Raw genomic sequence first — 12746 nt, forward strand, 5'->3', positions numbered from 1 at the left:
GGAACTTCAAATGTCTCATTTTCTTTTTCTTTGTTGATACGACACCGCTTACTAGGCGGTGTCAAGCGGTGATTCTTGACGTCATTGTCCGCCATTACTGCTGCTGCTCAGTTTTTTTTCTTGTATACGTGATTGGAGTGTGTGCTATGTGTTTGTGCAGAACGCGTTGGCAAGTGAAACCCTGCTTATAAGGGAAGGACTGTGTATGCCCACTTTCTGAGCAGTTCGCACCGATCAGGTACAATGCTGCGCAAAGAGGGACTTGTTCAAAGAAAGAACGCTTGTTCGAACCCGGACGGTCGGGGCAAAGACGTGGACGAGTCTGTGAACCGACCAGAGAGCGAAGACGATGTCGATTCAAAGGAGACTCGCCTAACGCTGATGGAAGAAGTGCTTCTTTTGGGGCTTAAAGAAAAAGAGGCAAGTAATTCTATGCTGTGAAGTACACTCCGCTTTGGCGCATTTTAATGTATAGATAACAGTGCTGGGGTCTCCTTCCGGTGGTTCGCTTTGCCTAAAGCTTTCACAACGGAACCTCGCGCAGCGCTCTCTGCAGCCGCCCTCATGTCAGGGCCGCCGAGTTGGTTACGTAGTGATTGCGGATGCTTTTGCTCCTTTTGTACCCGAACTTTGCTGTTCTGGCGCCGCTCAAAATGTAGCTTAAGGAGTGGCAGCGGCATTGCATCGCAATAATTTGTTGAAACTCTCGTTCGATCCAGAAAGATTTCGTCCTACATGCCTTGCCGGCTGAATTGCACGGCAATGAATTCATGTGATTTAACCTTTCGAGCTACAGTCGTTTCACACTAGCGACACTGCGTAGGGAACGCGAGTGACGTCCGTGAGGCTTCTGAACGAAAAAATGGTGCTTCTGAGGGCCTGTTGTCGTCCACCTGTTTTTCCTCTGCCAGCTGCCTGGCTGTGCGCCTGCCTCGCATCGTAGCAGCTGCGCGTTTTTCAAGTGTGTGTCGCGGGTATCACCGCCCTGTCGTTTCTTCGACGCTGCAATTGGCAGACGTTGATGAAGTCCGGCGGTGTGTTGAAACTCGAAAGCGGCGTGCACACTCATGACAGCCGCGAACTCGTTGAGCGGCGTACCTGTATCGGCGTTTCTTCTTACGTGGGGAATTCCGCGTTGCCTGCGGCCTTTCCTTGCGTTACTAGAACCAGCACGCGACGAGCGACTGCAATGCCTGTTTTTTTATTGCTACTTTCGTTGTTGATGTTCAGTAATTGGGCATATAAATAGCGCTCTTGCAGCTGAGCGCATGCGAAGCGTAAACTTCTGTACAAGCATAAGTAGCATGTGTACCTAAGAGTTAATATATTTTTGGACGGATGTTTTCCAGAAATGCTGACATTTGTGTATGAGCAAGGCACAAACTCTGTTCCCAATACAGTCGACGCTGGTTAATTCGAACTTTCGCATAATTCGAACGTACTGAAAAGTCCCGGTGAGAGGCCATACATTGGGGGGGGGGCAGCTATGAAAAAAAAAAAACAACTGCATAGTTCGAATGTGAAAACATACCGCTGCAATTAATTTGACCCCGGCCAGTTTCCTCTCAGTATGCAGCGGCTACGAAGGCTTAAAAAACAAGACTTTCATCTGATGGCACTTCTTTACTTCTATTTTCAAAGCTTTACTTTTCCTTTTAGTTGCGCACAGCGTTTATACATGTCGGTGCTTGTTACCGCATGCTGATTGAGTCGTACTTCAGCCTCAAGTAGTACAAAAATATTTGAATGTGTTCATTTTACCGCCATTTTTAATTTGGCCAAATGTTGTCCCACAAAGGTCGAATTAATGGGAGCTGATGGAACTCAATAATACATTTTCAGTTTCGAATTTCATACCTTGTAAATAGATTCATGCCATTTATTGAGTGGTAAAACCCACTGGTTGTTGTAGCCGGCCTTACTTTTGTAAAATTGAGCAGCATCTCTAAGGCAACGGCAGCCCATCTATTCCAAATTTCGGGGAACGAATTATGGAAAATTCGCAAGGTTTATAGCACACTTGTAAAATCAAAGGAAGGCAATAAGTGTTGGAAAGAATTTAATTTGATGCCCCACGTAACCATTGCTTGCATTGAAGTTGTTCTTTCGATTAGTTGGGTATGCTAAACCATATGGTGGTATGCATAGTTAAAATATATGCATAATTGATAGGGTGGAAAAAACCAAATAGGCCAAGTCTGCACAAGCGAGACATATAATCATGGTGAAAGTAGCCCAAGAGGCACTCAGCCTTCGTTATCAACAGGATTGTCTGGTCTTTAGGGCTGGCTGATAAGAGCAGGATAGACATGCATGTTTTTCTGTTATGCAGTTCCACAAATGTTGGCCAATAGATGGAGAACCTTGCGTAGCACTTTTTTTTTAATGTGCTCTTGGCTAGAGGTCAGCAGATAGAGTGGGGCCTCACGGTGTTTGCTGTGTGCATGCATTGTTTTTAACACCTAGCATATATATGTTGAACTGCTGTAAATTAACTTGCCTGGAAATTAGCGTCTGTGCTGTTTCAAACTTGTCTCCATTTTTTTCCTTTATGGAGTCAAAAGTTTTCTTTTTCATGAAATACCAATTCACCCAAAGATATGCCTTAATAAAATAAATAGCAGAATTACTCTTATTCTTGAAATAATTATGGTCTTTAAGTTGGAAAAGAATTCAGAAATATTGATAAAATTCTAAGGAATGCACAGAGTAAGTGAAGGCGTTAATGTTCTGCATCTAAGCTAACCCACTAATGAGCTGTACACCTAAAGAAACCGTCAAATGGAATATAAGTAGAGCTGGATGTGTAACTTGCACTTATGGAAAACCATGAAACGTCATTCCTGTCATGAGAGGATGTTTGTAAGCCATGCAAAATTGAAACTCATGGCTACACGAACTTGGAAGGTCCCAGCAGCTTTCATGCCATCATGAAATTCAGCAGCATCTGCTCAGGACTAGCCAAGTTCTTAGTGATAAACAAGCATTGCATTCTAAAGGAATCGGACTTAACCCAGCAACATTTGAGTACTTCTGCCATGCAAAACCAGCTCGAATTTGCTCGGTGTGTGGCATTAATAAATGTCACCGGCACTATGGTTTGCATGGAAAATAAGTAAACAGGAAGTTTGGCTTTTATTTTTCTCTGCTGGTAATCAACTTTTCCTCCCAAAAATAAACGGAAGTGAAGTGTTTGAAAAATACTTCACTTGTCTAAACTGATTTGGTGTTGCCCTTCAAGAGAGTTTTGGCTTGTCCGTTAACTGTTACCCATCACGGAACACATCGTTCCTGAGATGCGGACAGCAGTAAAAACGCTGGTGGCAAGGTCCTGTAATGCATTGTCAAACCTCAGTGCACAAGAAACATTTGCTATTCATGTGCGTTCTTCTCGAAGGAAAATAAAAAGAGCTGCATGTTAACAATTACTTTGCTGGGAAGTTGTTGAAATCGGATGCCGTCCACTAAAACTAAAAATAAGACATTTTGGCTCCCACACGAAAGCCAGAACCTCTCATATTTTCTATTTTTGTGGTTGGCATCCAATTTCAACAACTTTTCAACAATTTCAACCTTCTCACTAGACAGGTTTCCATCAAATACTTGACTACAAAATTATGTTGCTGCTGATAGATTACATCAGCAACTAAGCAGAATACGGTTGGTCACTGCAATAGCTGCTGTCCCTCTCTGGATAAAAACTACAAGATGGTGCCACCAATGCAGCTTCTCGCGTTATTTCTAGTAATGTAGTATTCTGCCAATAGTGATACATATACAGACATGCTAAAACTAAAACTTGCTAATGTCTCTCGAAACCAGAGGAGCACATTTTCGAGTTATTGCTATATTCATATATTTTGAAATGGTGGTGATGATACTTGCCAAAACTTGCTACAACCTCCTTGCAGGGCAAATTTCTTGTCTGTAAAGAAAGACTAATGAAAGAGGTGGTTTAAAAATGGGATCGTGATCAACTGTCATCAAATTGGATTTTGTTGTATTGTTGTGGAGTTCAGATTAACCGTCTGTTGTTACAGTTCTAAAAACTGCTGGAGACATTACACTGAAGTAACAGTCGCATACGACAAGTACTTTTTGACACATGTGAAGATGATGTGACAGTATAGAATGTTGGACCAAAAATTGAGCTCGATTTAGATGAGCCCTTTAACTAAACAGCTGGCTCATTTATGACTGGCTCGGAACAGCCGGCTCGTTAGTCTATGGCTGAGGCTGCTGAACTGAGGTTGCAGGTTCAATTTCCAGCCATGGTGGCCACATTCTGGTCAGGATGAATGCAGAAGCATTTGAATTTATTTATTTAATGTCCTTCACAGGCTCCATTGTTGTGCTATTGCGTGAGTGAGGTACAGTAGATAGATACAAAATGAAGTGTTGTTTGTGGGTACACAGAACTTTAAAAAATGTATGAACATTCTGCAGCAACTGAAGACATGAATGGAATACACACAGCTGTATAACACAGCGATTATGCAAGAACGCAATTAGTGAGCTGCAACTGAAGACACTGCTATGTTTCTATGCTTCGGCTTTAAGATCAAAACTAATAATTGCTACCTTACCAAAGCTTTTTATCACGCACTAACAAAAATCCCGTATTATGTTCTTTAATCTGAATAGTGCAGCCTTTAATGTCATTCTTATGATGACCTACCATTAATTCAATTACTTCTAGCAATTTCTTAAATATAGCCCAAACTGCCAATAGAAATTAGGCAATATCCTTACATAGGCTTCACTGCTGCAACTGTCATATCATGTGTGTTGCGTTCCAATAAGTCAAACTTTATCAGGATGTCATTGTCTATTGTTTCACACCACTCTTGGTGTGAGCTTACCTCTTTCACACAGAACCTACAAAAAAATTTAGAACAGTTTGGGTTCCTCAGTTGAAGTAACAGCGGTGTACAAGTACTGTCTAGCCAAAGAGCAGAACCACCTTGCACAGCATCATCTTTATAGAAACTATTTCACCCTCCTATAATATAGGGTGTCATTGTTTCCTTTACATTTTTTTAATTTTTTGAACTGAAATAGCTGCAGACATGTGCTCTTGATTTATTTTGCTTGGACTAGGGAAGTACTTTATGAAATGCATACGATGTTAACACAGTGTACACGAATGTATTTTGAGTTGTGATACAATAGTTTGCCTGTACTGTATGTGGTGGTGAGCTGCTGACGTTTTGGAGGTCGCTGGCACATGCAGGGCTACACATCCTTCTGGAATGACTGCATTTCGTCGGGCCTGCGAGGGTGCATCCTGGTGGAGCTGGCATTGCGAGGCCGCATTGAGCTGGAGCGATGTGGGGTGCGGCGCCGGTCGCTGCTGCTGCGCAAGGTGCTGCTACGCTCGGACACACCTACAGGCGATGTACTTCTAGATGAAGCATTGCGCCACCTCAAGGAGACTCGACCCCCCGAGACCTTGCAGGCCTGGATTGACTACCTAAGTGGTAGGAGAGCAGATGCTGGGTTTTATCAAAGGCCTAGCACGTGCATCAAAGCTCATGGCAGCAGGCCAAGGGTCAGGTGACCATTGTGCCAATGGCAAGGGATGTTGGCATGCACATCTGCTTTGCAGTGGCACGTCAACATATCATGAAAAAACAGACACCTTCCACCTGATTGTAGCTGAATGCTGCAAATGGAACGAACTAATTTCTTGAAAAGCAAACTTAGCAACATAAGAAAGTTTGGACATGTCCATGATTGTGGTACATACAGGACCTCTGCAAGTCCAGCACAGTTACTTTGTCAGCTGAGGCAGCCAGGAGCGGTATTTTCTAATGATCTAGTATTTTATTTTCTGTCTCTTTTGTTTTCATTTAGTGTAGCATGGGTTTGGTACCACTATGTCACCAAGAAAGGAATTGTAGGTAGGGATGGTATAATGTAAAACTATTCCAATCTGTTTTTATTCCAAATTGGCCATTAGCGCTCCCTCCCTGATAGGTCAAAATGGCTCAGGCTCTGCCCATATGGGCGTAACGCCAGTCCATATGGGGTGGACCCAAACCATACTGTTGTGGGTGAAGAAAAACCAGACAGATGCTGGTGCCTGGTGTCCACAAATTATGTTTTAGCTGAGCCCGTTCAATCAGGCGGAAGCCTCATTCCGCTAATTCCACTGCTTGCACACCGTCAGCGTGCTGGGTGTGTTATCGTCTATTGTGACCGGACCACGTATTGTGGCATGTAGTGGTGCACTACAGGGCCCCCCTTCTAGCGAGGAAGCCGTGAGCTGGACGCATGGCAAAGCGTGGATGGCAGCGGTATGAAATGTACACGGCGAGTAGGACTGGCCTGGTTGGGAGGGAGTGTGATAGCAGAAGTGACTAAAGCATCTGAGTCCAAGCAGGCACCTTCATACGGTTGTCGTGGACCGTATCTTCCCGGCCATTGATGAGCAATAGAAAGTTTTTAGTTGCACGCTTTAGTACTTTGAACGAGCCATCATATGGAGACCGTAATGGAGGATGCACAGCGTTGTGGCACATAAAGACGCGCATGCAGTTCTCAAGGCCAGGGCTGACGTATACACACCGGGAAGAATGTCATTGTCCGGGGGGTGGGGGGAGCTATGCGTAGCGCTGCGTAGACGGTAGGCATAGTCTCAGGTACGGTGGGCGAGTCTTCTAAATATCCGCCAAGGACTCGTTGAGTGGTGCCTAACATAAGCTTGGCGGTGCTGGTGGAAGAGGCACTGCGACGAGCGGTGTGGATATCAAGCATATAAAAAGGAAGACGCTCTATCCATGATGCAGGAAAAGTTGAAACCGTGAGTGAAGCCTTCACTTGGCAGTGAAAACGTTCGATGATCCCATTGGATATTGGGTGGTAGGAGGTAGTATTGATGGGATTGATGCCGAGTAGCTGAGATAGATTGGATCTAATTGACGACCACGGTCAGTCGTAATAATGGAAGGGAGACCGTAGCGGCTAATCCAGAGTGTGATGAGTACTCAAGCTATCGACTCTGCCGTTATGTCCAGGAGGGCCACCGCTTCAGGCCATCACGTGAACCTGTCAGTGCAAGTTAACGGGTAGTGACGGTTCCCACAGGGTGGAAGGGGGCCAACGATATTGACGTGCAGATGGCTGAAGCGGGCATTCAAGGGCGGGAATGTGCCAAGAGGAGTCGCAATGTGGTGATGCACTTTAGACTTGACAGTTGAGGCACGCGCGTGACCAGCGACAAATGTCTACGTTGATACTGGGCCGCACATAACGAGAAGTGACGAGTCGCTGTGTTGTGCAAATGCCAAGATGAGCCAAAGAATGGAGAGCATCAAAAACGGTCCAGCAGTATGGGCGATGCATGTAAGGACGCGGACATCCGGTTAACATATCACAAATGAAGGGGCACGTCGCAGTGAGGAAGCAAGATATCTTCAAACACTAGAGAGGTACCGCTTGTGCAAAGCAGCTGGAGCTCGATGTCGACACTCTGGGTGGTAGCCATGGTCGTGAAGTCGATGACCAGTCAGCCGTGGTCCATTGCATGGTTGGCGGCGTTGGATTTTCCGCTGACATCACGAATGTCGCTGATGAATTCAGAAATGTAAGCAAGCTCTCTGATTTCGTGGGGAGCGTAGGAGGTGTTGCTGGATGCTAAGGCAAAAGTCGAAGGACATGAAGGGAACTTCCCTTGAGAAAATGTCGAAAGTGCTTCACAGCCAAATAGATGGCGAGCAGTTCTCAGCCGAGTGTGCTGTAGCAGTGCTCAGGGAGTGCAAGCTTCTTGGAAAAGAAGGTGATGGGCTGCCAAGCACCAGCAATGAACTGCTGCAAGACTGCACCAACAGCGGTGTCCAATGCGTCAGCCATGACATATGTTGGGGTGTCGCATTTGGGGTGGACATGGAATGTTGCAGAAGCAATGGCTTCTTTAATGCCTCTAAACATACAATAAGCGTTGTCATTCCAGGCCATGGCAGTATTCGTTGTCTTGAGGCCCAAGAGAAGGTTGTGTAGAGGCTGCAGTATATTGCCACTGTGAGGAATGAAGTAGCGGTAATAGTTGGTGAGGCCAAGAAATTAACGCAGTTGCCTGGTGGTGGATGGCTGATTAAACTCATGGATGGCTGTGACATGCATCTGGAGTAGACGAATTTTGCATGCATTGACACAATGGTCGAGGAAATCCAACCCCGTAACGCCAAACTTGCTCTTCAGAACCTTAACGACAAGGCCAAACTTGCAGAGTCTTGCAAGCACTTGATGTAGATGGAGCTTGTGAGCTTCGACGGTAGTGTGGTAGGTGAGGATGTCATCAAGATAGGCAAAGCAGCATGTCAAGCCACATATACCTAGTCAACGAAACGCTGAAATGACTGGGCCGCATTACGAAGACTGAAAGGCATGCGCAGATATTGAAATAGGCCGAAGGGTGTTGTAATGGCGGTCTGGGGTATCTAAGGGTTCCACAGGGATCTGGTGGTAGGCTTTCACCAGGTCGGCGTTGCTAAAAATGGTGCAGCTGTGCAGTGCCGACGTAAAGTCCTCAATGTGAGGTATTGGGTACCAGTCTAGGACAGTGCCTTGTTGAGAGTATGGTAATTGCCACAGCGGCGCCAGTCACCATTCTTTTTGCGCACCTCATGGAGTGGCGAGGTCCAAGGACTGGAGGAAGGAGGAATGAAGCAGAGGTCAAGCATGCGTTGAAACTCTTCTTTGGCGAAGCTAGACGATCCAGCGCGAGGCGATGCGCCCGAGCAAACACAGGAGGGCCAGTCATGGTGATATGAAGTGCCACGCTGTGATGTTAAGCGCCAAGCAACCGAGGACTAAAGGAAGGGGGTTGGAAGACATCCGGAAACTTGGCAAGGACAGCTGACCAAGTGTCGGAAACAGCCATGTGCGCCTGGAGAAGCCGAAACAGTGGAGCACAATAGGAAACTCCTTGGACGGTTAAGCTCATCTCAGAGTGCAAGATGTGGCTGTGCTGCACGTCGACGACGAGATTGTAGTGCCAAGGAAAGTCAGCTTCGATGATGGACTGGCACCTGGCTGCGATAACAAAGATTCGGTGAAAGGTACGTGTGAGGCTGATGTCAAGAGTCACTGACTTCCATCTGTATGTCCGAATGGTCGATCCATTGACTGCGGTGAGAGGAGGCTAGTCAGGAAAATGGCAGCGCTGAGCCAATGTAGGAGGAAGGAGGCAAATCTTGGTGCCAGTGTCGACGAGATAGCAGACTTTGGTGATGTGGTCAGGGATGTGGAAAAGGTGACTGAATCTGGGGTCAGGAACAGCGGTCGCCGTTGGTGTTCGGCCCAACCGTTTCCTGCGTAGGAGCAGGGCCGGTGGCACTGGTTTGCGTGAGAGCAATAGCGACAATGGTACCAGCAAAGTGTAACGGGAGAGGAGAACGGTGTGCAGGGTGACCGAGGCTGGGGCGGCGAAGTCATGACAAAGAACATGGACGGTGTGTTTTGATGGCAGCGACCTCAGCTGTCAGTCAGGCTACTTGCTGCGCATAGCTGTCGCCAGCGGCTGTGCCGTGGGATGGAGGATCAGGAGGGCAATGAACTGCGGCCACAGTGGCAAAACCAACATCCATAATCTTGTCGGCCAACTGGGCCAGAGATTCCAACGTCGAGAATGAAGACACAGTCAGGGTCATGTGCACCTGCGGTGAAAGGTGCCACAGGAAAAGTTCCCTGAGAAGTGCGCCATCAATTGAAGGCGCCAGGTCTTCGCCAAGGCTTTCATGCGGCACAATAAGTCGGTAGGCTTGTAGCCGCCAAGCTCCTCCAATGTAAGAAGTTGCTGTAATTGATGCTGCTCCGTTTCAGTGGTGCACTGGATGAGCGTTGCTATTTTTTTTTAAGGTGGTCATAGGGGCGGTTGATGGGCGGGGAGCGTAGAACATCGCGAACAATCGCAGCAGTAGTAGGTGTAAGCACTCCAATGACGTGGTCGAACATGGTCAACTGCGAACTGAGGCAATAGTGACGAAACAAGGATTCCATGGTAATGAACCAAAGTTCCGAGTCCGGCGACCAGAATTCCGGGAGCTTGAGAGCAGATTCCTCGGGATTGCGGGGTAGTGGCACTGACGGCAGTACTTGATTGGGGGAATCCGAGGCCATGGCTGACTGGATAGCTGAACCGAGGACTGGCTGACTGTGAATACAGCAGGGCTCAAGCTCCTTGTGGCGGCAGGCCTAGCAAAGCGGCTGCGGCAGCAGGAGCTTACAGCGATGACGCAAAGTCTGGAGCCACTAATTTGTGGATGAAGTCGCTGGTGCCTGGTGACCACAAATTATATTTTAGCTGAGCCCGCTCAATCAAGCAAAAGCCCGATTCCGCCAATTCCACTGCTCGCGCACTGTCAGCGAGTTGGACATGTCGTCGTCTTTTGTGACCGGACCATTGTGGCACATAGCAGTGCGCTACACTCTCCTATCACGAAAGGCTAATGGCGGATTTGGAAGAAAAACAGATTGGAATAGCTTTATGTTATACTGGCCCAGTATGTGGAGGCTTTGAAAGTCAGGTAGAAGAAACTAGAACCGTCCTCCAGCAGTTCTCATGTCACCACAGATTTTGACAGTCTTCAGCTCATGCTTTAGTGGCATTTTTCACATTTAAAACGAATAGGAGTACCGTGTAATGCTGCCGAGGACAAGGCCTAAAGGAACAGCAGCATCACTACTGTTCCCCATGTCTGTAATGAACACTATTTTTTCTTAGTGCCCAATGGCATTTGCTGTGCACTTGGTTTAAGCATGTCGCAGGGTTAAGAGGTCCAATGTTGGATCCTATACCAAGTAGTTTATTTCTACAGCCACATCCGTGCTGGCCATAAGGGTTTGATATGTAGACACAATCTGCTGGGAGACTTTGTCATGGGGTGTTTTATGTCCTCATCTGTACTAGTACACTGCAGCCCATAGATTTGTAAGAGTTATCATGACACGTAAAATGATGACGAAATAAAATTGTCACGTAATGCAGCTAAGCCAGAATGTTGTGTAGCTTGAATCAAACTTTTTAAAATTGTTACTGTAGCTTTTTCCTTCAATCATCTTGTTTTTTGCACAGTTGTGTGAAGGAGGTATTTTAGTAATGGAAGCATTGCATTTGTCCAGGTAGGAATGTCGCTTCTTTGAACGTAAGCTTTGCTATGCCAGTAGTTTTGCCAAGATGTTTTCTTGAAAACTGCATAGTGATGTTTCTCAGCACTGCGTTATTCACTGCACCGGAGATCTGCAGATCCGGGACACTGATATAATTATTGGATATTTACTCCGCAGTTTTTTGTTTCTTTTTTACAATGCATGTTGTAGTTGTGGAATTAAAGTCAGTCATTGTACAAAGGCACATTCACTTTTGGGTCTGCTTGTATGCAGGTGAAACGTGGAATCCTCTGAAGCTGCGATACCAGCTGCGCAATGTCCGCGAGCGTCTAGCCAAGAACCTGGTGGAAAAGGGAGTTCTGACCACAGAGAAGCAAAACTTCCTGCTCTTCGACATGACGACGCACCCGCTGGTAGACCAGACGTCCAAGGGCAAGCTGGTGCGCCGAGTGCAGGAGGCAGTGCTGAGCCGCTGGGTCAATGACCCCCAGCGCATGGACCGGCGGCTGTTGGCACTGCTGGTGCTGGCACATGCCTCTGACGTGCTGGAGAATGCCTTTGCACCACTCTCAGACGATGACTACGAGCTGGCCATGCGCCGGGTGCGCGAGCTGCTCGAGCTCGACATGGAGGCCGAGGCAGCCAAGCCCAATGCCAACGAGGTCATGTGGGGTGTCTTTGCTGCTTTTGTCAAGTGATGCAGCCACGACCCAACCACCCCCGCACCCTGAAGGAGGATAGAGGGGAAGATAGTGGGCTGGTGGAGTGCCCTTCTTGGGCACACTTCCAGCCCTGCCGAGTGCCTCTGGTCATAACGCCTCTCTTTGGAGCAAGCCCGGTCCTTGGGGGAGTAGTGGCAGGAGCTGCAAGCTTTCAGTTCTCATACACATTGGTGCTGCTGTCATGGAAATCAAGGCAATAAGAGTGAAAATTCTCCATACATTTGCAAAGCTACAGGCACTTAATGTAGTATTGTGCCGTTGTTACTATTACTGGAAGTTGAAGCTTCAGGTGCTGTTATGGCACTAACATGTGATCGTTACCTCAACATTACTTCATTGAAACAAGTGAGACAAAAGCCATGTCTGTGCGTCATATCCTTTACCTCTGTTGTTTCTATGCCCAGTGCCATAGTGTATTGCATAACTGAAAGCTTGCAACAAGGTTGGGTGGCCCCCAGCTGGGCAGTGCTTGCCCACTCCAAGATTTTGGCCCCAAAGCTTTTTCCCAAGCACTGGACCAGATTTTTTTTTTTTCCCAAGGGAGCGCGGGAGGCAACCTTTGTGCTAATCCAGAGCTCCAGCTGCCTGACACTGCAAAAGACCCCCGGTGTGCTTTGTGCTGCACATTACAGAAGGTCTGTCCTTGTACATAGCTGGGCCTTTTATTTTTTTCACTCCTGTGGGTGCGGCTCTTGCCGTCAGCTTGGCGGCTTCTGCAGTAGCTCAATGCCAGCTGGGAACCTTTTTCTTCTTTCGCTGTATTCTTTTGGTAAAAGGTGGCTCTCCTGTCGTTCTGATTGTAAATAAACACGCTGCTCTCAACTGAATGTCCAGTTTATACGTTTAATGCGCTGACGGGCACGTGCCACAAGGCAACAACGGCATGGAAACGATGACACAGACACACTGATG

General features: G+C 47.0%; 1 protein-coding gene across 1 annotated transcript; it reads left to right on the forward strand.

Moving 5' to 3' along the window:
• Positions 1-72: 72 nt before the first annotated feature.
• sau (Golgi phosphoprotein 3 homolog sauron) lies at positions 73-12661 on the forward strand. Its single transcript, XM_075680625.1, has 3 exons — positions 73-420; positions 5234-5480; positions 11386-12661. Exons 1-3 carry the CDS (start codon positions 244-246, stop codon positions 11808-11810), a joined length of 849 nt encoding a protein of 282 aa, XP_075536740.1. The 5' UTR covers positions 73-243; the 3' UTR covers positions 11811-12661.
• The last annotated feature ends 85 nt before the right edge of the window (positions 12662-12746 follow it).

The sequence above is a fragment of the Dermacentor variabilis genome, chromosome 2 (assembly GCF_050947875.1).
Source record: "Dermacentor variabilis isolate Ectoservices chromosome 2, ASM5094787v1, whole genome shotgun sequence".
NCBI classification, from domain to species: domain Eukaryota; kingdom Metazoa; phylum Arthropoda; class Arachnida; order Ixodida; family Ixodidae; genus Dermacentor; species Dermacentor variabilis.

Bases quoted from the DNA above. Each gene is read 5' to 3' on its own strand.
- sau (XM_075680625.1), top strand. From the start codon at position 244: ATGCTGCGCAAAGAGGGACTTGTTCAAAGAAAGAACGCTTGTTCGAAC. The intron at 421-5,233 runs GCAAGTAATTCT...TGGCACATGCAG, and splicing joins TGGGGCTTAAAGAAAAAGAG to GGCTACACATCCTTCTGGAA. The intron at 5,481-11,385 runs GTAGGAGAGCAG...GCTTGTATGCAG, and splicing joins CTGGATTGACTACCTAAGTG to GTGAAACGTGGAATCCTCTG.